Raw genomic sequence first — 25,545 nt, 5'->3', positions numbered from 1 at the left:
GATGCCACACATTTTGACTTTGCAGATCTCTTGGTAAAAATTCCATCTACTTCCATCTGTATAATATTTAATAACTATGATAAGTTTGTATCTCATGAGTGATGAAAGTATTAACATCAATGTCTCTTTTTTTTTTCCTTAATAAAACTATCCAAACAGTTCCAGGTTAAAAAAAAAAGTTATTAAAAGGAAAGCAATATGCAAGTCTTGTATTAAGCTATCTATACCCAAGAAAGAGGGATGTGAAAGATGGAACACATAATTAGAAATAGTTTTTTTCTCTTTAAAGTTGGGCCATAATTAATTCCCATAAAACCCATTCATGAGTCATCTGAGCTTCTGCGAATATACCAGGAAGTTAGTTGTTTATGAGATCTATTTGGTGCATAGAATCATTGGACATAAACTACTTCAGAATGTATTCCAACATTTTTATTTCACTATGGAGTAAGTCACTTAACAAATGAGTTATTTAGCAAGACTAATTGCCTACTGATGTCAGTACTAGTTTGTTTTAATAACTGCAGTTTGTAGTTCATAGAGTTGGAGGAGCATGCATTCAGAAGTAGTTTTGAAATATTAAAAAATATTTTTAAAGATTTTATTCACTTTTATTTTCATTTAGTTTTCTTAAAAGATATAATTTTAAAGGAAAATGGTTGAACATAGAGATTTTCTTTGTTTGGTATGATCTAAATTGATCAATGGCATTTTTGAAGTTTTCCTGAAGTTAGTTAGAATATATTGGCTATACTTTTGGCATTTGACATTTTAAAATTTGATTTTTCAATTACAGCTTACATTCACTGTTATTTTGTATTAGTTTCAGATTGGCATTTGAATTTTTATTTCAAACTTTTTTTCTTTAAGGTTTGAACAAACTTACAAATGCGTATCTTAAAAAGAAGTGTCATCATCTACTTAAGTACCTATAAGTAATTAGTTTATTAGTATTGATTAGCATGAATTATGTCTGAAGGACTAAAGCATGTGAAATAAAATGGTAGACACTAGGTAATTTTCTCTGAACTGACTATATAAGATCATAGGGAAATTTGATTTCCTACAAATTATTTGTTGTTAATTCTATATTCATACCAAGGTATCTCTTGCTTAGATTCTCCAATGGTATTTCTAATCATTTCTTCAATCAACAGTGATCAGCCATTATAAATGCTTATGTGATTTATTCAGATATTTTATGCAAATATTGCCTATATGTGGTATAATACTTTGATCATATATGGACTTGACTTTTATAGTTAACTAGAGGCCTTGGTGCATGGCATTCATGCACTAGGGTGGGGGTAAGGTGGTCCCTCAGCCCAGCTTGCACCCTCTTGCAATCCGGGACCTCTTTGGGGATAGCTAACTGCTGGCTTAGGCTCACCAGCTATGAGACTAGCTTCTGACTGATCAGTGCTCCCCTGGTTGGGAGCACACTGACTACCAGGGGGCAGCTCCTGCAAAAAGGGCCTGCCCTCTGTTGGTCAGTGCATGTCATAGCTACCGGTTATTCTGCCATTTGGTCGATTTGCATATTAAAGTTTTATTATATAGGATTCAATAAGATGCTTTCTCCTTTTCCTATCATATTTTCTCAGTTTTTAACCTAATACTTTCTTTTCTCTGCTCAAGGATTACATCCAAGAAGCCACATTACATTTAGTCGTCATATCTCCTATATGTGGTATAATACTTTGATCATATATGTACTTGACTTTTATAGTTAACTAGAGGCCTTGGTGCTGTGACTCCTCAGGCTGTGACTATTTTTCAGAATTTCCTTGTTTTGATGATCTGGACAGTTGGGAGCACAATGTTTTGAACTTTCTTTAAGCCCTTTTAAGTTGTTTTCCAGAAAAAAGAAGTAAGCAGTAAACTTTACATTCTCTCCATGCTGCAGATGAACTTCTTTACCAATGACGATTAAACTCAAAAGAAAAAGAATTTCTCATTTAGGAAGGGCAGCAATCAACACATATTATTCTTTAGTGCATGTATAGTTATGAGAGTGTACACCCACATTATTTGATTTTCCAAGGTCAAATCCAAGGTGTACAAAAAAAGAAAAAAGAAAAAAATCGGGAGTAATTTTATCCACAGAAAGGGTCAAACACTATTTACAACTTCTGCTATGAGCAGATATTTTCTGGCTTCATTGAGCCTGGATCAAGAGATTTATGCTGCTGCATGAGAGACACAGACAGTAGGAGGTGACTGAGAGAGCTGTTGGCAATATCTGATAGTTTAAGATAAATTTAGGGTCTTTTCCAGTGTAAGTTTTTTTTCCTGGTTGCTATTGTTTAGGCAGGGCCTGGCAGTCAAAGAAACTAGGTGACCTTCCTAGATTCTTTTTTTTTTTTTTTTTTCCAATTGAGCTTATTGGGGTGACATTGATTCGCAAAACCATATAGGATTCAAATGTACAACTCAACAAAACATCATCTGCACACTGTGCCACGCCTACCACTCCAAGCAAAGTCTCTTTCCATCCCATTCCCCCCCTTTACCCACCTCCACTTAGTCCCCACCTCCTTTCCCTCTGGCTAGCACTACACTACTGTCTGTATCAATGTGTTATGTTTATATGTTTGTTTGTTTGTGTTTTTTTTAGTGTAAGTATGCCCCATGCAATATTTGGGACATGATTACGTTCCAAATTTGTTGTTTATCTGGACATTCACTGTGCTGTGTTTTCTCTGGCAACTATACTCTGTGCCATCTCCTTAGATTCCCCTGGGTGTGTGTGGCTAGGGAAGGGGGAAGTGATAGGGGGAAGAAGGGTATACAATCTCCAGCCTCAGACCATAAATCTCAGAGAATGGTTACTTAATGTGAATGACATATGTAATGTCACCTATTCTCAAAGCTACCCCAGGCTATCCTTTGAAAAAGATAAGGGCCTCAGATCTCTGTGACAGTATTCACTTTGTTCTCTTCATTTTGAACAGATACTCAATAGGTCTGTGTCATAAACTGTATTCTTTTATACATACAGATCTGGAAGAAAATTAAACCCAATGGGATCTGAAACAAGGGCAGCAAAGTAGACTTTCCCCAAAGCTACCTGGTTTCCTGTCTCCCTTCCCTCATGCCCCACAGGATCTGGATTTATGGACCAACCAGTGGTTAGTTCCATAGCTCTCTCCTGCTTCTCCTATTTAACTTTTGGTTTTCTCTGATAATGGAGAGAATAAGAACTGTACTATACAAAGACTCCTCATGCATTAGATAACTGAAAACTAAGTATTATTGTAGAACAATTAAGTGCAAACAATGTTAGATGCTCAGGCATAATAAAAAAGACATAGGAAGAATAATTTAACAAACTAAAGAATCCGCAACTGATACAAGTATGCTCTTGGCCTCTAAGAAAGTCAGCAAAAGAATATGCTTGATATACTCCACAAACCAACTGGGTCAAAATCAGAGAGCATTTAAAAGCCTTTGCAAAATAGAGTTGACACGCCATAATCTTTTAACAGCATAAATTCCCATTAGCATCAACTGCTACATAAATAAGGTTCATTATAGTGATTAAAATGTTAATTTTTAGAGAATCACAATTTCCTTTAATCTTCTAGGGCAGTGTTTTATAAACTTCAGGTTATGACCCATTAGTGGGTCATGATACCTTTTCAGTGGGATATAGTCACATTAAAGATGATAAAAAAAATATAGAATTTCACCATCCAGAATCTATGAAAACATTAACTCACCTTAATTTCAGTTTTCGAAATATGTATAACTACTTGATTATAATATAAAATATATTCCTATGCTCTATTATGAATAAAACATTCAGAAAACATTACAACAAATAAATTCTAAGACTGATTTAAAGGAAAAGCACAATTTTAAATCACAAAATACTGAAAGAGGAAGAAAATATTTTCAATGGACGATATATGATGACTAATATGTTTTTGTTTTTGTTTTTGTTAATCCTCACCTGAGGATATTTTTCCATTGCTTTTTAGAGAAAGTGGATGGGAGAGATGGAGAGGGAGGGAGGGAGGAAGAGAGGGAAGAAGAGAGAGAGAAACAGAGAGAGGGAGAGGGAGAGGGAGAGGGAGAGGGAGAGAGGGAAGAAGAGAGAGAGAAACAGAGAGAGGGAGAGGGAGAGGGAGAGGGAGAGGGAGAGGGAGAGAAACATCAAGGTAAAAGACACACTGATTGGTTGCATCCTACATGCACCCCAACTGGGGCCAGGGCATTGAACCTGCAAACCAGGTACATGTTCTTGACCAGGAATCAAACCCAAGACCCTTTGTTCATGGGGCTCATGCTTTAACCACTGAGAACACTGGCCAGGGCAATAGTAATATGTTTTAATAATTGAGCAACATCTCCATTTTGGTTCAAGGTGATAAATATGATGCTCCACATCTTATTACCAATGGGACTGGAATGCCTTGGAGGTATATATAAGTGAGGTCTATGAGTTCAGACTGTCTGAACTTGGGCATATTATTGAATTTCCCTATTTATAAAATGGACCTTATAATGAACTGGTCAGATTAAATGAATTTATACACTGAATGCATCTAACACAGTGTTGGGTACTTAAAAAATCCTAAATGTTAGCTATCGGTTTTATTATGTTTTCTTAGTTTCATATAAGACTATAGGGGCCTGGTGCACAAAATTTATGTTCTCAGGGGCATCTCTCAGCCTAGCCTGTGCCCTCTTGCAGTCTGGGAGCCCTCAGGGATGTCTAATTGACATCCCTGGAAAGCGGGCCTAAGCTGCCAGCTGTGAGCTCAGGGCTTCTGACTGAGCGGCGCTCCCCCAGTGGGAGTATGCTGACCACCAGGGGGCAGTTCCTGCATTGAGGTTTGCCCCCTGGTGGTTAGTACACATCATAGTGAGTGGTTGTTCAGTAAATTTGCATATTAGCCTTTTATTATATAGAATTAGCAGATATCAGAGAGTTACTTGCCTCAACTTTTAATTTTGTCTCATAAATGGAGAAGGGGGCCCAGAGTATGCTTTGTGGTTCAACCGATGCACGGTCCCTTAATTCTTGTGCATGTATATATTTTTTATTTCACTGGTATCAAATGCTTTAGAGCAGAGGTTCTTAACCTGGGACAGATGAAACACTTTATAATTTCAATTATAAAAAGTACAGTAGCCTACTTTTTTGGTTTCTTTCTCTTTTGCTCTAACTGGTTTTAGAAATTTTTCATTTTAATGTATTATGATATCTCTATGTCTATCACCTATCTATCTATGCCAAATTAAGTGATTTTTAAAAGTAGTTAGGGCAATAATTATTAAACAACTTCAGTAACTCAGTTTCTTACATATTACAGTAGCCTGTTAACTTTATGTAGTTTTATGATTCAGTGGACATGACTGAATTGTATTATACTTAAGTTTTATGAACTTGAGTCATTCTATAACAGCTCCATTATAGAAAAAATTTAATAGCAGTAATAGTGTCTTACAGGAGAGGTTCTTATGCTATCTAGGATAGGATGTGTCATGATATCATGTGGATTTATATCCACTATTAAGGTACATAAAGTTGCTATGTTAATTGATTTAAATTATTTTTGCATTCTCTGGACACAGCAACTCTTACCTTTGAGCAAAGCTGTCAGGATAGCTAAATCAATATCCTGGTGTCCTTCTGATCCCATCCGAAATACTGTAATCTGCAATGTGAGACATGGCCATTAGCAATGCATCTTCCCCCCAAGAGAAATTAAATTATTGAGATCATATCTGAATGCAGACTATTTCAACATCTTTAAGGCAGATTCTTAACCACAGGGAAAGCATACACTGCAAGTATTCAACTAGAGGGCTCTGCAGTTCACTGAGAGGGAGATGCCTCAACCACCTCCTACCAGAGACCATCTTAGGTAATTGTGTTGATTACAGTGACAACGAGGAGAAACCAGAAACCAAGGACAATGTCCTCTACTAACCTTTCAGTTGTAAAATTAAAACTTGTCGTATTTACAGAAATGTGTAAACCATAATGTAAATGATGAGTTGAGTAATTAAGTGTTTAAAAATAGTGAGTTAGTATGTCCTTCAGTAAATGGCCCTGTTATGTGTCTATATGCATGCATGTATATGTATGTGTGCAATATAGCCATCCCTACACTTACTCCTCAGCAATTGTTACTCAAGGTTTTCAATGTTGTGATGCCTCTGGATCCTTCAGTTCTTTCCATAACCTTGAAACATCTTGAGAATAATTAAGTAGTATATCCAGGGGAGAAAATTGTTTTCTGGGGAAGAATTAATACATGTTGGATTAACACAAAGCCCCCAAATAATGCTTAAGAACAATAAAGACTTTTTTCCCCCCCAAGTCAGAGGGAAGCTACTTAAGGAAGTCAAAAGATTTTTAGAATAGCTACATACACTGAATTACTATTGTATTCAACTACTTTAGGGATTGATTTTCCTGTCTGTAAATGGGAAAATAATAGTGCTTGCCTATTTCCAATTACATAGGGAGTAAACTTTATAGAATGTGTTAATATATAATTCTAAGTTTTTCTATTATGGTGGATAAAATGGACACAGAACCATCAACTGTTAAACTCTCAGTTGCCTTAGAAATTTTCTGGTCTAATGCCCAGAGAAAAAGACTTAATGCTTAAGGTCAACAACTAGATAGAAGGACAGCTGTGGCTGGAACTCAGTAAATCTCACTTTTTTGTCTTGTGCCTCAATCTTTGGGGAAAACATGAGGGGAAGGAAAAAGATCATATAAGCACTTGTGTGTTGTCTAATTCTTTTGTATCAGTTTATGTCCTGGAATGATTATAAGGCAGAGATTTCAAGATGAAATACCTTCACAGGCACTTGAACTGAAAAAATGTAAAAAATACAGAGAGCCAGACAAGATGCATTTAGGTACTGTGTTTGGCTTATGGGTCACAGTTGAGACTTTTGGTAAGACCCATTTGGTAGAGATGTGCCCCAATTCCATAGGATTTCCACAGAAATCTGCTTCTGTGCAACCATAGTTTGGCCAAAGTGCCATTGGACATTGCCTCAAATAGCTCTTGATGCCCCCAAAGAATCCACCTGGGAGGTGAGAGGCACATCTTATCTGCTCTGCACTCATGGGAAGAAAATTTGAGGTTTCCCTGGATTAAAAATCTGGGGGCAAAAGTGGAGTTTTGGCTAATATATACATACATACATACAGATAGATAGATAGATAGATAGATAGATAGATAGATATAGATAGATATTTCTGAGAGGAAGTGAGATGGAGATAGAGAAAGAGATAGAAACTTGACAAGAGAGAATCATTGATCAGCTGCTTCTTGCACACCTCACACTGGGAAATCAAGCCTGCAACCCGGGCATATACCATAATGGGAATTGAACCATGACTATCTAGCACTGAAGCATTTATAGGGATAGATCACTTTTATGAATTTTTCAAGTTATGGTCAATTTAGGTTTTCTGCTTCTCCTTCAATCAATTTCATATATTTTCTTAGATAATCAAACATGTCATGTAGATTTTATTTATTTATTATTATTTTATTGATTGATTTAAGGTATTACATATGTGTCTTCATCCCCTTATAGTCCCCCAACACTCCCCCCACCACTTATGCCCTCACCCCCCTGTTGTCTGTGTCCATTGGTTGAGCTTATTTTAAAATTTATTGATATGTAGTTATTCTTAGAACTCTTATTATTTAAATAATATCCTCTATAATTAGAATTACATGGCAATTTGTTCATTCATTTTTACTTTTCACTTGATCAAAATCATGGTCATTTCAAAGAATCAGGTTTTCATTGTATTGCTCAATAGCATTTGCAGCTTTGCAGGCTAATCATAAGCAAAACAGATACTGCCATTTTGTCAAGAAGGTCACCTGTGGTCCTAAGAACCATTATTAAAGTAAATTTCTAGCCCGAGAGAAGATAAAGAAAATCTGGGGCTGCTTTGTAAATGTGTGCACATATGTTTGAAGGACATATTGGGCCAGTGCCAGGACATCCTGGGATATGTGTCTGTCCCAAGATAATTCTGAATTTTGTGTTTGTTTGAGTTAAAATACTTGAAAGCATTTGCACATGAAGATGCACAATTATAATTTTGTGTTAAGCAATGGCAAATAAAATAGAAAAATCACAAAGAAACATTACATGGAAGTCAAACCCTCGTAGACCCTCCTCTTCCTTTCAGCTTGCATGCCTGTGAGGGGCTGCTCTCTTCTTGTTCCCGTGTGCCTGGCTCAGTCCCTCCAGCAGAGAAAAATCCCTGCTTGTTTACACAGTGCCCAGCCTGGAGATGCTGCTGTAATTGCTTTTTTTTTTTTTTTTTCAGTTCTAGATAGTAATTTGTGTTTTCTCCACAGCTTTTTTCTAGGGCCACTTGAGAGGAATAAGAAGCAAGAGCCTCCTCTGTCAGATGACAAGAATGGAAACACAAAGGACAACAAAAAGCATCCCTGGTAGGTTTTCCCTGTAACCAGGTTTCCCTTGACCCAGTTTGGCTAATTAAAAACGAAGCTGCATTTTCTGACCTGCCAGTGGAAGAACATGACACTTGCTAAATGTTAAAAGGAAGAGCCCATCACTATCATATTGTACCAACTGACAATTAACCTTACTTGGAAAAGTTTTCTATTCTTTCTAGCTCAGAGGGAATTAATTAAAAGAAAGAATGATGCAGTTTGTCAAGTCTATTGTTCTTCCCTATAGCCCAGTAACCCCTCTCTCCTTGGGCTCATTCAGGCACACAGCCCGTATCTTCCCATTGAATAGTTGACTATGTTCTCATTGTTGCCCACTATGTAAACAATTGTTGTTAACTGCTCTGGGGTTAAACATCCTTCAAAAAATTGCAAGATTTGGGGATTATTAACTTTTTTAAAGATGACTAAGAGGAATAGCTTTTCTCCCAAACAAAATAATTATTTTCTCTCTCCCTCTGTTAATTAATTTACTGTTCCATGTCATATGTACATGTGTCACATGGGAAAACATGTGGGGAGAAAGAGATTGAAACATGATGAGAATGAGAGAGCTGAGATGATGGTCACAAGAAAACTACCACTCGGGAAAGACTGTAGGTCATTTCTGCCTGGTGTGACTCAAGAACTTCATTGAGAAGTCCAGGATTTGATCTGGACTTTGTGAGGTATTATAGATTCAGTAGGGAAGTGTGGTGTGAGGTGGATCAGGAAGAAAAAAATGATAACAGAAAATAAGAGATAAATGAACATCAAAAAATTACATATGAATATTCAACTTGGCTGGAGCACTTGGTAAAGGGAAGGCGACTTATAAAGGAAGGTGACTTATAAAGGAAGGTGACTTATGAAGGAAGATTTTTAGGGTTAAGAAATCTGGACATAATTCACTATATACCAGGGTATATATCAAGCATTTTATATCTATTAATCCTATGAGGCTCAGCCAAGAGCACCCAGGAGCATTTAGCTGGCAAACAACAGAGGTAAGATTGAATCCCAGGTCTGTGCAGCTCTAAAGACTCTGCTCAGAGCCTCTCCAGGTCAGAGGTCGGTTGATTTTCAGGGGTCAAGAGACAGGGAGGGATCAAAGGTGACTCTTATTAGTTTTCCAGCCTCATTGCTGAGAGCATGGGACCACTTGTGACAGAAATAGGGAAGCTGGAATAATTTGGGGGAAGGTGAAGGGTTTATCCATAACTTATATCCTTTTTGACTCAAAAGTAGAACGTAGGCCCAGGGCAGCACCCTGGAGGGTAGAAGGTGAATCAGACAGTGCTCTGTGCTCTACCAAACTGGATAGAGTCTCTGTTGCTCACAGGCCCTTGAAACCTCTGCACTGATGAGTAAAAAGAGCAAGCTCTTTGTAGAAAGGTCTTTGAATAGAGCTATGCCATGGCCCTGGGGAGATTCTGAAAGTGGGGAAAGGGAGGTCTTTATAACTTTTGAGATTGTAACTGCCACAGAGCAATGTGTATGTACAGGGAGAATCCCAAAACTAAGAACAGAAGCTCTTCAAATTGCTCTCTGTGGAGAGCAAAAGAGGAGGGAGGTTTTACACCTAGTCATTTCCCTATCACAACCATAAGGAGATAGGTGCATGTGCACACATACACACATATATACAGTGGTCTCATGAGTCATGTGACTGGGGAATGCTAAATACATAAGCATTGCTCCAGAAAGAACTCTATATGCAATTTGAGTGTTGTTCTGTTGGGTGGCAGAATGTCATTTCAATCAGCATTGCTTTTCCCACAAAGAACCATCAGAAAAATGTTTGACTATATACCACTTCCGTCAAATGCTAGCATTTTTCCACATATTCCCTATTACCTCGATTGTGCAGTTATACAATGATGCCTGTTGTATTTGGAGATATTAAAGAATGAAATGCTCAATAGAAATGACGTTTCCAGGTAAGTAGGGATTATCCCTTAATGCCGATTAAAAATAAGTCAATGTTTTTGAAAATGTAACAGACACATTTGTCATCTTAGACAACATATACAAATTGAAAATCCATTGCTTTCTTTTGTGACTAGTGTTGTTATCATTGACTCAAGAAAAGTAGAGCTATCTGGCTTTCCATAAATGGTCCCAGTCTGCTCATGTTTAGAGCTATTTGTCTGCTACTTAAAAGGTCCTGACTGTACTCTCTAACTCTTCTAACAACCCCCATTCATTTTATCTCCCAGATTCCTAACTGCAATGGGCAGGAATACCAGACCAACACTGAGCAGAACAGCGGTGGTTTCTATGGGATTTAATGCCCATGACTGTGTGGAATTTAGTACACAGATTGTCCGATACTGATGTTGGCATTCAAATAAGTCTTTTTTTTTTTTAATGTCTTATTTCCTGGTTCTGAGTAGTTGAAGTTTCTATAGAAGAGATCTTTAGGTAAATTAAGTATTATATTTTAGGCAGGAAAATTTTCTAGTTAATCTTATTTGAGCTCTTTCTGCTACTAGAAAGTTAAGGATTGAACATCTGCAGGCTCTTACAGTTACTAAATGAAATAAACATGTCTGCCTCAGTTGAGAAGAGAAGCGAGCCCTTATAATAGCAGCCATGGTGTGCAAGCATGCCTCGACATTGTACCTGTATAACTCTCACTTAACCTTCCCAATTACCCTCACTGGAAAGTATATTCTTGTTTTCCAGTAGAGATATCTGAGGCTTAAAGCTAAAGCAGTTTATTCAAAGACATAGCTGGATTTCCCTTCCCGCACTGTCCTCTGAAACACTCCTCTGCTGAAGGCCTCCACTCATTCTACTGATTACTGCAGTCAATGGAAGGGTGGGAGAATGAATGGAAGCCACACCGAGGTTACAGGGAGTGTTCTTTCTTCAGTGGCCCTGGCCACAGCTTCCAAGCCAATGGAAAGCCTGCTGAGAGAACCAGCGGAGCAGCAGCAGAGCCCTGTTGCTCCCCCTGGAGGTCTGACAGCTCTCAGGCCATGCTAACCACCTGCTCTGTTGCTGGAGTCTCATTTCCCCTCATTTTGTGCAGACTCTTCCCCTACTCAATGGGCTCAAAGGCAAAGAAAAACCTGCTAGAGGAAAAGAATTATGACAGTTAGCTATTCTTCCTTTTGCTTTCTGACGTTCAGGATTTATTTCCTATTATTTCCTGTAAAGCCATCAACTTGCAGAGGAGGAGAACAGACAAACAAAAGCCTGGATACAAAGAAAGGGTCAGGGTTACTAAGTCAGTCTAGAGTGTTTTCTCTGTGGCTTTGGCAAGGAACCTACTGATTGGTCAGATTATTCAAACAGGCTTTATCATTGACCATCAGCTCCTTTGGACTTTTCAAGTAGAGAATTCCTTAGATGCCCCAAGCAGAACTAGCACAGAATAAAGCAAGTTGCTAAAGAAAGTCAAATTCCAAAGAAAAGAGGCATGGGAGAATGTCATGAAAAGGTGAATATTTTTAGCTAGCAATTATAAAGCTACTACACATAACTGTGGCAACAGTAGCACACAGCAGAATGTAATTATATTCTGTCCAGCACCTGTCTTTGGGCCTGTCACCTTGTTATTCATTTCTGGACATCAGTGAGAGATGTTTCTTTCTTTTTCACCACTTCCTTATCTGTCCACTGCAGCAAAACATCCCTAAGCTTGAAACTTATGTATGGGTAGATGAATGGGAACATTCAAGAAACACTCAAATGCTATATCTCTCATACAAACCCTGTATTTCTTTTGGTTGTATTTTCAACCTTCCCTTCTCTTTCCCTCTTCATTTCTCCCCTCCCTTCCATCTTCTCTTCCTTCAAAAAATATTAACTAGGAGCTTTCAAAGAGCCAGTAAGGCCACATTCAAATGTACTAGAACTTCATGGACCTATGACTTGATAGAAGTGAAATAGTCCCTCAAATCAGACAATGAAAAGATTTTTTTTTTCCCAAAAGAAGAAATATGATCTGAATGACAAATTCGTTCATTATTCAAGACAATTATCTTATCAAGGATCTCATCATCTTTTTTGCAAAGACCACCTAAACATGACCACTGTGCTACCAGGAACTAACGTGGAAGACAGCCCAGGCACGACCATTAGCATCCCTGATTATGTGAAGGAAGGGAAAACTCAGGGACATTTTCCAGGTTACTTGGTTTTTGAGTCTATCTGTCAGGCTAGTTCAATTCCTCTAAGAATTCCCAGATATGACAGACAGTTTTGCTGGGCATGACAAGTTTCATTTCAAGGAGTCCAGGTTGTAATTTCAAGTAGATTGGCTACTTTTATAGGCCCATTCAAGCTGAGCTTTCAATTATCTTCAAGCATTCTCCATTGATCACACTCAGCAATCACAGACCCAGAACTACCCAGGCCAATGTGACAAAGGCTGAGAAAGAACTAGAAAGGCACCTAAAGGAAGAGCACATTTTTAGCAGCTTTCTGAATAAAGCATCTTAAGCATGCCTTTTTTTTTTTTTATAGTGATTTATCCTATATTTGTGATATGAGGAAAAGAGGCATTTCTAGGTTTAAAATGAAATTAGGGATGAGACTTCCTCCTTGTCACTGGTAACTTACTGACTTGTGAAAAATATTGGACACTCTGCTTTTTGATTTAAATTTTTATTGGGCTTTACCTACAGTTTCTAAAATGGCCATGTTTAAAAATTTTGTAAATATTTGACTAAAGTATAAATCAAAAGAAGCTAAGAATGTTAGTCTACATTTACACTAATACATACCAAATATACACATTACACACACACACACACACACACACACACACACACACACACACATTAAACACATATAGAATTATCCCTAGTTCAAATATTCTGTCTGATTGTCAACTAACATCAATTTAGTCTCTGGACCCATAAAAGCCACTGTTTTGACTCTTTTTTCAGATTTTGATTCAATAGATAATTTGGAACACCTTCTCTAGATGCAAAGTTGGTGTTTTAATTCAGTATCTAGTGGAATCAGAGGACCTTTACTCTATGGAATATGGCATATTATTTTTTCTTGGTTTTCCTTATCAAGATATGATGGACTTATTAAAAGACTTGAATGAAATACTTGATGTATAGAAACCTTTAGAAAAAATTGATTTTTATAATTTCAATATTTATTACATAAAATAATTTATATGATATGCATTATCAAATAAATAAATGTTATAAATAATAAAATGATATGTAACCATATAATAGGCTAGTTAACTAGTTCTGTTAGCATGAACAAATCATCTTTTTGTTTTATACACAAAAGGACAGTAATGATAACTCCCTCATAAGTTGCTATGAGAAAAGTGAATTAATATGAGTAAAATAGTTAGAAAGGAGTTTGGCAAATTCTTGGAGAAGTTTAACTAGTTTGACAGATAAGCTCAAAAAACCAAGCCACCTGGAAAATGGCAGGTGTTCAATAAATGCTGTTGCTATTATTTAAAGTCCTAGTTTCTGTATCTGTAAAACGAACAGGTGAATTTAATCTTGACAATCCCTACTGTTTCTTTCTTTTGAGGACCCTCTGCTGCTCTGTCCTTTAGCTTCCAATGAAGTGACCAATATCTTAGATGAGTGGACCAGGTTAACGATGAACACAAATGAAAATTCACCCCGAAGAATTAAGAACCGTGGCAGCAAATAGAAGCAGATGAGTAACTATTTTGTCTTGATAGGGGTGAGTAACTTCCCTATGCTTGCTTTTTTATAGTGCCAGAATGATGAGGTGATAATAAGCAGGTAATTTCCCTGAGGGGCTTAAGAACTTGGCCTAGTTTTGAATGCTTTGGATCCAGAAGGACAGAGACCCAGCTCAGCCCTAACAGGGAGCAGGACAGCTTGTGAATTGGTTGTTTTAGCTCTCAGGAGGTGCATTCTGATACATTAATTTTATGTTATGAATCTGGGAGAATGTTTGGACAGGCTGGGAGCCAGTTGTTCCAGCAACTGCTATGCAAATCCTTCACTCCCCAAATAGTTGCTCTCTTTCTCAAATATCTTCCTATCAAAATATAGGCCTGTCATGGGGCTATTAACTGCTTAAAATTAGCCTATGAGCTGGTGAATAAGCTCTCTCTTGAAAAAACATTTCCCTCTAATATTTCCCAGTATTTCAGCTCCACCAAAATCCAAGTGTTACAGTAGGCAGTTAGTTAGATATCAACAGGAAAGAAACATCTAATTAAACCAGATCAACTAGGAAGGGGCAGCTTCCCAGACTCCAGGGAACAGCTACACCCTCTGCCAAACAAATGCTAATCCCAGAGCAGGTTTTCTAATCTCCCCAGGGAATAAGGGGTGGGCAATCGCCCAGATTAACAGGGGGAAGGATAACTGAGGGGAAAATGTCTCTGCTGAGGCGCATGTAGTAGAAGCCAGAATGGCAACCATAAAGTGAGGAGTCTAGCCTGGAAAAATCATGGAAAATGATTGGATAGAATAAGGACATGAAACCTCGAAAGACCCAGGAAAGGGATTGTATAAGGAGAGGCACCAGCACAAGGACTGGATGCTTTGAAAGAAAGCCTGATCTCGCCCAAACCCAAGGACATATAATCAAAACTTAACAAAGGCTTGAGGTCTCTTCAGCAGCCTATAGGCTGAAGCACAGCGCCCTTAGCGGACTGGATGTGAACAGAGACTGTGCTGGACTACTGGAGCCTCAGATGCCAGGATAATGGCACGGCAGCTCAGGGTCCTGGCCCTCCTGGGCTTGGTGGGAAAGTGTGAGCCTGAAAGTGGTCCCAGAGGTTGGAACGAGACAGAGCAGAGCCAACTGGTTGTGGTTGAGACTGGGCCTGATGCTGTACCTAAGGGCAGGCTTTTGTTTTCACTCCAATAAATCTTGCCTCTATGCCTCCAATCTTCCTATGTGTGCATCCCTGAAATGCATTTCCTGTAAAACTGTGGAAGAATCCTATCTCCTCCTACCGCACAAGGCCTTTATTTCTTGTTTCCAAATGCATAAAAAAGTATTAAAAAAATAAATGCAGCCAAGAAGATATAATTTTTCTAGGGAACCATAGTCCAGAAAAGAAAACAAATGTAATTCATCAATAGTTCATTTCAGTGATATTTTACAAAATGAACCACTCCTGATCAGACATCGATATATTGGTAATACTGCTTGCAAAACAATTCCAAAGGAAAAGAAAGACAAAAAATAAAAAAGTAGAGCATGCATGAGAGAAAGAATAAAAAAGGTTTTCCATTTGTAGTTCTAATTGGTTTCTAACGGTGTCCCTGACATAACTTTTGTTGCCTGTAAAGAATATGCTGCACAGTGACCAAGACTCATCCATAACAGATAACTAACAGTTTTGTTAGTCAGCAGCTGGCATGTAAGTAGCCTTGCTGATTGTATTATTCTGAGGAAGCAGGAGCCTTACAGTGAACTTTCAGCAGGGCCGGGTGGTAGCCACATTCACGGAGAATGCAAACCAAACGAGGCAGGACTGGCAGCAGTTCCTCAGTGAAAGGCCGCATTCACCACCGACGTCAAGTACAAGCTGGATCTTTGTATTTCTTTTGTCCTGCAATTTCTTTTGACCTCGTGGCCCCCTCACTTGGAACTGTGTATTCAGGGGACACAGGTTCTCTAGGAGGCATTGACTCCCTCACATACCAGGATGTCTAAGAATCCACGATTCTCACCAACTCAGCAAATTGTCCAACAAAATGTTTGGACATCGAATAAATAAAAAACTACCTAATTGTATTATGTAAGCTTTAGGAGTAAAAAAGGGTCAAGTAGGAAGGGTCACCTCTGCATTATAATATTTAACGATTATCTTCTGTTCAAATGTTAGAATATTACACAGTCCTCAGTAGATGCTACAACCAGCATTCACACGCATTTTTAATGGTTAGGGAGGGCTTTGTTAGGCTGATGTGGGGTTGGCATGCTTCTAAGTACAAAGTTTTTTTTTCAAGTGTTCTCAATAGGGTCATGACATTGATAACAGGATGACCCCAAAGTGTATACTTGCCCAGATAGCTCCCTTATAAAAAGCAGTTTTAAGAAACTGTTAGCAGCACTGACTTGGGTGTTATAACCAGACATCTACACTTTTCTTAAAGCATGGGTGAGAGGGCTTAGTTCACTGACAGTACCTTTTCCTGAGCTTAAAACAACCTCAGTGTTTTCAGTGGGGGAAGTTCACAATGAAGCAATGAATGGTTTAACCCTAAAAATGTATTTTTATAAATAGTATGAAAAAAGGCAAAGGTAGGATAAGTATTTCAGATCAATATTTCAGGAAAGAGTTATTGTGGTATCATCCCTTGATATCTAGTCTCCCCCAGCTTCTTTCCCATTTTTGGTATTCCTTTAGTGCAAAATTTATCAAAATCATTTTCTATTCTGTCTCCACTTCTTTCAGTCTCATTCTCTCTGGAATGCACACCATTCAGGATTTTCACCCACAACACCACTGTACTTCTCAAGATCACCAATGAGCTCTTTGCTAAATCTCAAGGTCACCAGTGAACTCTTTGCTAAATCTGATGGCAAATTTTTAATCCTTGTAGTCCTTGATTTAGTAGCACAAGATCATTCCCTCTTCCCTTTCATATATTTATTTTGTATTTCTTTATCATCGCTTCCCCACTAGAATGGGGTCTGGCACATGGCAGGATCTCAAGAAATGTGAAATGAATGATGACAAAAGTAGTTTGGTGAACAGTTGCAGGTATCAGGCAGACTTTACCTTGTACTGTGTGACAGAAGTAGACTGTAAATGGAATGTGAATGGATATTCCAAGCTGGAGCCCACCTCACGGATGCCACTGGCAGTTCTTGGGGACTTTTGTTCAATGCTTACAATTTGGTTGCATGTGTGATAATTTGGATTTCAAAAGAGATGAATTTCCTACTTGGATTTTTCTCCCGTGAGCTTTGGCTGCTTCTGCCCGTGTTTATTTGTGTACGAGGTGTGCTGTGCCTGGCATCTGCTCTGCTGCCTGCCCTCTGTGTGCCCATGCCCACAGGGTGTCTGGGAGTGTGTCGGCATGTTGTGAGGAGGTTTAGAAAATTCTCTCTGAGCCCTCTGGCTTATCCTGTTGGGGCTGAGAAAGCTACCAAGTCTGCTAAGCTGGCAGAGCGACAGAATCCACCCTCACCAAGGAGATGAAACAGCTGCAGTGGGGATGGAGGGCTTCCGAGGACCAATGAAAGAGGAAGACAAAGAGATTATGGCTCATGGATGGCAGATGGTTGAGGTCTGGTTGGAAATCGGGTTGTCAAGAAACATTTTATCTTTGGCAGAGTTGGAACTTGGGCATTTAAAGCTAGTGATAGGCCAGTGACAAGTCTAGGCAATTTCAAGTTCTATCCGTTATATTGGGGTACTCTATCACCCTGTCCCCATTTTCACTCATAATGGAGTTTACAAGTTAGTTCTTGAGTGACCTGAGTTTTGGGGATGTTGGTGGGGGCATTATCTGGCCTTTTTCTGGAACTCTCAGCTAGTCAAGGGCATCTCTCTGAAGGTCAAGGGTTGAGAATGGTGCATTAAGGTCTGCTGCACTGAGGCTCTGAAATAGGTATTATGAGAGGAGATTTCTATAAGAGCCATGGAAAAAGAGCCTGCATTCAGAGTGGCTTTCTGACTTTAGCGTTTCAGAAAGTGCTATCTATGACAGGGATTATTTTCCCTGCCAACGAACATGCGTGTTTCTTACAATGTGAAATGGGGGCCTGGGGAGATGGAATGAACAAATAAAAGGGGAGGAAGAAAAATAAATGAGAAGCACAGTTATTCAGTTCTTTGAGAGATTATTATTCCCACTATTCTCTCTTTTTTCCTTAGAAATAGTGTCACAGAGTGAAAAGAGCAAATGTGCTGAAATTAGACACATCCTTGCTTGAATCCTGGCCATTTCAGTTATCATGTTGATCTAGGCAAGAAACCAAATTTCTTAATCTGTAAAACTGGAGAAATAACACCTGTCACTCAGCATTGTTTTGAGTCTTAAGTGAAATCTAAGCGAAGTGCCTAGCAGGGAGTCTGAAATAAAGCTCACCCTAAATAGTCGTAATAAAAAAGGATGTGGGGAGAAAACACAGCATCAGACATGGCAGACCCAGGCTTCATTTGTTCAGTTATTCAGCGAAATTTAAATCGAGGATCTATTTCATGTCTAGACATGTGTGACATGTTGGACAATACAGCTATGCCAGCTAAAAGTGCAGATAGACATAAAACACACACAGGAATAATAAGTAAGGAAATTGCAAAGTGTGGTAAGTGCTATCAGGACATAAACAATGGGATGAAAGAAGAAACTGCTTTATATTGGGTATTCAGGGAGGGCTTCTGGAGGAGGCAATGTTCAAGTTGAGAATGAAGAATGAGAAAGAGCCAGCCAATGTGAAGACTGGAGGGAAAGGGTTCCAGGCAGAAGGAAGGATGCAAGCTAATGTCTGAGACCAAAGATGACTGTTTGAGGTACTGAAAGAAGGTCTGAGAGACCAGTGCTTGAGCAGGAAGATACCCAGGGTAAAAGCACTGGTGGAAATCTCTCTTTAGAGACTGCAGTTTCACCCCTTCCCAATCCCCAGAAAATGCTACTTGTGAAAGATTTCTCCCTTTGGTAACCATTTTGACCTCTACATTTCTGGAAACAAATGATGCCATTTTTTTTTTTTAAGTGCAGTAGTCAGCCTGTATGGAATATTCTATTCATTAGTGTTTGACTGTTTCTCATGTTGTCCAATGAGAGGCTGATGGGTTTTAATGAATACTTTGCTGTTACCTCATTTTCTCCATAATAAAAGTCCTCCAACCCATTCCCTGAGGAGCCTGATGATAGGACACACACTCCAGTCTTTGTATTCACAGCACCTGTTGGAACCTGCTGGTGGAATTTCTGTTTTTCCCTCATCCAGGTCCCCTTGGAGGTTGGCATGCTGCCAGAAAAACTCAAACTCTATTTGTTGGGTTCCAAGTCAGCTTGCCCCCACCAGGATGGCTGAAAACTGTAGTCTTCCTCTCCCCTGGCTAGGACTGCCCCTTCTTCCCGCTGGAATAGGTTGGTAGGAAGCAACTAGGAAACTTTATTTCATTCATAACTCGAGGGTCTATGTTCTCTGCCCTTCAAAACTAGGGCAGTAGTTCTTTAATGGATGATGAGAATGGGGGAGTGGTAGATGCAAGCCCAATTATGCCACTGACTAGCAGAGTGACTTCAAGCAAGTGATTACCTTCTCTGAATACATTTTTCCTTTTGTCTGTAAAAATAGGATTAATATTATCTCTCTCTTACTATTTTGTGGAAGATAAAATTAGAAAAAGAAACTGGCAACCTAGATATTAATTTACTTTCTTATCTCCTCTTCTGTTCCCTCCTTCTCTTCCCTTCCTTCCACTACTCAGTGATGCCTCTTGTCTGTCTTTTATCATTTATCCAGAGGCCCGATGCACAAATTTGTGCAAGGGGCTTGGCCCTCGCAGCTCTGGCTGCCTTGGCTGACCCTTGCATCCCCTTGCAGCCTGGCCAGCCCTCGCAGCCCTGGCTTTGTCTGGAAGGTAGTATGGTTGGTTGTTTGGTCTAATTTGCGTATTAGCTCTTTCTTATGTAGGATGGCTCATAGTTGGCAAGTGTAGAGAGCCCATGATGTGGTAGTAAAGCCCTAGCAGTCATTCTCATCACTTGTTAAAAGTCATGGCTAAGTGCTTGGAGAAGAATGTGATCACAAGAATGAAATCAAGTCATTTGAGACCAGTTTCACTTAAATATGCTCTTTCTCTGCTCAAGCCTCCACCAGGCCTGCTCTCAATGTATAATGACGCTTTAGTCAGTCAGTATCTTTGGAAAATGAAGTTTCATAAATGATATTTTAATATATTTTCCCAGAAAAATCATGCCCATCTCCTGTGGCAATTTATGCCAGCTCTTCTCTAGGCCCAAAGGCACAGAAACAAATAGAAGGAGCCAGAAGTAATGGTGCAGAAGCAAGAAGGTCCTTATCCCAGGAAGCCCACTGGAAGAGCTTGAACATCTTTCCCAATCAGACCACAGCTAGGGGCAAGTACGTCAGAATCTCTAGAGGGCGTGGAATCCAGGAATCAGTAGTTTTCAAGGCTCCCCAGTTAATTCTAAAGTGCAGCCAAGGTTGAGAACCACTGCTGTGTTTCTTAACACCCTAAACCTCTATACTTTTAAGGATTGTGTGTCTACATTTCTATGGATTAAAAGCAAGGAAGTGGTGTAGGAGAAGAAGAAAACTAAAATCATGTGGCTACCACAGGCCAATGTGATGACAGGGGTGAATAAAATGTGAGTCATATCATTATGGAAATGAAGATGAGAACCCAGTACCATTATAAAGCCTGAGCACCAGCTCTTGTAACTGAATACTGTGTACTGATAACAGATAGTGGAACTGGGCAGCAGAGTAAATAAAATATAAGAGAGAAAGGGCCAGGTGGGATGGGGAAAAAGGAAAATAATTCTTAAATAAAGGAGAAGATTAGCAGGTAAAACATTTACATTCCCTCTGAGGGGAGAAGATGGCCAAAAACAATGATGGAGATAATGGTAGCAACGCTAATCTTTTATGCAGTGCATGTTTGTTTTCCCTGATTAGGATAATTTTCTCAGGGCAAGGTTTGAGTTTGGCAAAGGGAGATAATAAACAGGAAAAATGATATATTGGGCGACATGTAATCAACATCGGGCTAATGGCCTTGGCTGAAACCTTGGAATTTGATGAATGTATTCATTTACTGAGCCTCACATCTAATAAGAAGAAGCATAAATATGAATATAGAAGAAATGTGGGTAAATGAGTTTAAATGATAGGAGGTATTTTATACACATTGATTAGCATGGAAGAGAAAGCAGATAGTACATAGTTTTAGACACCTGGTTTACAAATAACTCATGCATATTAATAGCCCTGACAGCTCCTTCCCATTTATTTGCCCCCCTCAACTCTCCAAACCACCCCCCCTCCCACTTTCTTCTGCAAACACTATGGGTCAAAAACTCAACAAAGCTGAACAGGTTTGAGTACATTTTGTGGACTCAGGAGTGAAGGAAGGGGAAAAGCAGGGAAACATCTATTTTGGAGCAGTGATTTTCAAACTTTGGTCCTACAACCTTAGTCAAAGAAATATTGCTGGGAAAGGGTGAGAGAACTAAGATACATTTAAAACAGAGAAAGGGTGGACCAGTGTGTGCAATGTTCAGCATTCTCTTTCTCCTGCCTTTACCCATCATGAAGATGCTGTAGGAAGCAGAACTTGGAAATAATTTGAATGTGAGAGTTGACATGGGAAAGAGAATTCTAAACAGGACTCAAGTGGTAGCCAACTCCGTCCTCACGCTTCCCACCTGTATTTCTCCTTCCGTTGTTAGACTTCCTAAAAGTCCCCCAATTGATAATTCCTTTGGGTCAGTGTGTGTTCTCTATTGGAAGTTCAAGTATGTCATGGAGGTCAAAGAGCTTTCAGTCGCACATACATCCATGTGAATTCAATACCACCACTGGCCTCCAGATTCTCAGAACAGCTCTTCAGGGAGGACATGGACTTACTTGTAAGAGGTGAGAGATGGGTAATGCTGGAGGAAGAAGGCGGGGGAAGTCCTAAGGGATGCTAAAGAGGGTTTTGGGGTGTTTTTGGGGCAACGCTGCAGAGAAGAAGGGAGCTGTTACTCAAATGCTAATACATTAACAACCTTGTCTAGGGTCATTCATGACCCAAAGAAAGGGATGACAACCTTTTTCTTCTTTCCTACTTCATTTATGGGTTACTTGTTCGCAGGCTCTATATAGCAAAGCAGAATTTTGCTAAATTATTTACATTGCTTTATGAAAAAATTGATTCTGGGATCGATCCTTGGATTGTAGCCTGTTCATAAGCTGATGACTTTGCTAAATAAATGACTATTTAGCATGTGACGGATTACCGGCATAAAAACTGCTAATGAGGAACAGGGCGGTTTGCATACTTAAAAACTGCTCAGATGTGGTGTCTCTGAGAAACTAGAAGGAATGTAAAACAATGTATATGGCTCCCATGAGTTTAACTTAGTGGCTGCCATGGAGTGATCTCTAACACAATGATTCTTAACTATGAGTTATTCACACCTTGGAGAATCTAAGAATTGAATGCATTCTTCCCATATTATGCTTATGCTCATAAAATCTTGCACATATTTTTAAGGGTTTGCAGAAATCTCTGAAGATTCCTAATTGTTCTCAAACACAAGGCTAAGAATTTGTGCTCTTTGGAATCCAGGGAAAACACTAGCCTGAATATTCCTATTTGGAATAGAAAAATTCATATTTGGAAATAGGCTGTAGGACAGAGGTGGAGATTCAATTCTAGTGCATTTAACATTTGAGAAAGGATTCAAGAGCTTGCACAAAATAAAGAAAAATATGAGGCATAGATTTTTCCTCAAGGAAAATTAGATTTGGTTAGACTAGAGTGTAAGATAAGAGTAGTAGTCCTAGTAACTGTGGCTGGAAAAGCAGGCTAGATCTGGATCACAGAGGGTCTCTAATGCCAGGCCAAGGAACTAAAACTTAACTCTGAAGGCCATTTTTGTACAATCTTCATCATTTTGCTCTATTTATATACCAACACTACAATTATATTTTTTATTCAAACGATTTTCCTTTAAAATTTGTATTTATTTAGGTTTAATACCCATGGTTTTATGTTATTATAATTATTTATTTTATAAATATACTAGAGGCCTGGGACATGAATTCGTGCATGGGTGTGGATCAGCTGGCCTGTTCCAATGGGAGCCCATTGGGCCAGGCCAGTAGGGGGGAGGCAGGCAATTGGCTGGCTGGCCCTAACCCTGACTGGGGTTTTGGGGGCCGATCAGGGCCCAGATCAGGCTGGTCATTCTGGTCGTTCTGCCATTCTGGTTGCTGAACTTTTATATATACAGATGAAAATAAAAAACAGCTCTTAAAAATATTAATTTGCATTTCACTTCCTGTGTTTTTCTATTGTCTATAATCTACTGGTTATGGCTGAAAAAAGTCAGGGGCATTAAAATTTTATGGAATTTTGTTGATCCTGAGAGAGAATCTGACATCTTGATAGTGAAGTTAAAAATCAAATGGACATTTTCTGTATAGTTCTCTAGTCTGCTCCAATTTGTTTAATTTTTCTAGTTAGCAGAAAAATAGATGTAATTTTTGCCCTATTGTTTACAGCTCAAGTGGCACAAGGAATACAACAGAACTCTGTCCATATAAGGAGTTATAATACCTGATCTATATATATATAAAATCCTAAGCAACCATTACGACCGGTGACCAGATGACTGGCTGGGGGACAGACACTCAATGCAGGAGCTGCACCCTGGTGGTCAATGGGCTCCCACAGCCAACCTCCTGTGGCCAGCCAACCTCTCCTGGTCCCTCCCACAAGCCCCAATCAAGGACGGCCAGCCAACCTCCCAAGGTCCCTTCACCTGGCCAGCTAGTCCCAACTGAAACTGGGCAAGACAACCCCAATAGGCCTGATTGCCGGCCAGGCTGAGGGACCCCATCTATATATAAATTCATTCACCAGACCTCTAGTACATTGATAATAATAAAAGCATACTATGAAAATTGACTGAATGACCCTCTGGACATCCTTCCAGATGCCCTTCCAGACGACCTTCTGGGTGAAGCTGGGCTGCAGCCATGGGATAGAGGCAGCCATTGTGGCTATGAGGGGGAAATTGAGGCAGCCACTGCAGCTGCAAAGGCCTACTTTGCACGAATTTCATATATCAGGCCTCTAGTCATAAAAAAAGGTGTTTTTAGCCGAGACCGGTTTGGCTCAATGGATAGAGCGTCGGCTTGGGGACTGAAGGGTCCCGGGTTCGATTCCGGTCAAGGGCATGTACCTTGGTTGCGGGCATATCCCCAGTAGGGGGTGTGCAAGAGGCAGCTGATCGATGACTCTCTCTCATTGATGTTTCTAGCTCTCTATCTCTCTCCCTTCCTCTCTGTACAAAATCAATAAAATATATTTAAAAAAAAAAAAAGGTGTTTTTAGTAGCTGTCTTGGCAAGCAATTGTATAAATGACAATTCTTTTAAATTCCTTTTTTATTTCAATGATTATTTTGTGAGGACATGAGTTGATGTTTAATTTTCGGCTTCTAGTTAGCCTAGTCAAATATTATGCTAGAAAGATTAGTTTGCCCTTGATGTAGAAATATTAAGTGACCTGGACATTGTGCTTACACTGTCCTTGCAGAAACACAATGACTGCAACATTGGGGCAGAGGGCATTCCAGGAAAAGCAACCAATAATGTATTCTTTTTTCTCTCCAGGGATCTCAGAGTCTAATGAATACTTGTTCAGATTACTCCAGGGATGAGAGAGAAAATGGGCTTCTACAAAGTCCTTTTAATGCTTAGAATATGGAATCAGCTGAAATATAGAAAATAGAGCCCAGGACTTGCAGAAAGATGCTCTTGGTTCAAGTTATGGGGTTTCTACTAACTAGCCACGTGACCATGGGTTTGTCACTTAAGTCTTTGAGTCTTGATTTTCCTCTATAAAATAGTGATACTAACACTGATGTTAGCAAGGCTGTTTGTGGTATCAAATAAGATGACATAAAATAATCTTTGTTAAATATTAGATGCTACATATACAACATCATCATCATCATCATTGTTAAAATAAAAATATTTCTTGAGTGCTTTCTATGTTCTTTGCATATATTAACTCATTTAATTATTATAATTAACCCAATAATATAAATACAGTTACTTGTCAACTTTCTGGAAGACAAAACAAATGTCTCTATAGATTCAATAACTTGTCCATTGTTATAAATTAAACTGACTCCTAAACCTGCAGCATCCTTATTCTTGGAATGGCAATAATCTAATCATCTAAAAGAGTTTCAAAACTTCCAAAACTTAATCTGTAACCTACTATAAATTGAGAACTAATAAGGAAACCATTTTTAATGGAGCAATACTTTTTCTGTATTCTCTTTCCACTGTCTCATTTAAAATGTCTGGACTTTATTAATGTTAAGATGATAGTCAAATAAACTTTAAAGTAGCTAGGTACAATCCAGCATCTACTGCAAAGGGTATTTCTATTTCTT

The 25,545-nt window shown here is 39.0% G+C and overlaps 1 protein-coding gene across 14 annotated transcripts in view; it reads right to left on the bottom strand.

Moving 5' to 3' along the window:
- TRPM3 (transient receptor potential cation channel subfamily M member 3) overlaps positions 1-25,545 on the bottom strand; it is a 662,437-nt gene that overhangs the window by 103,609 nt on the left and 533,283 nt on the right. For all 14 annotated transcript variants that reach the window (XM_084899451.1, XM_084899455.1, XM_084899457.1 and 11 more), the window contains one exon: positions 5,594-5,666. In XM_084899451.1, the coding sequence (XP_084755577.1) occupies positions 5,594-5,666 (73 nt within the window). The remainder of the gene's footprint in view (positions 1-5,593; positions 5,667-25,545) is intronic.

Source organism: Pipistrellus hanaki (assembly GCF_964339955.1).
Source record: "Pipistrellus hanaki genome assembly, chromosome: 11".
NCBI classification, from domain to species: Eukaryota; Metazoa; Chordata; class Mammalia; order Chiroptera; family Vespertilionidae; genus Pipistrellus; species Pipistrellus hanaki.
Note: the sequence above shows the minus strand (reverse complement) of the source record. Positions and strands in the feature narration are given on the sequence as shown.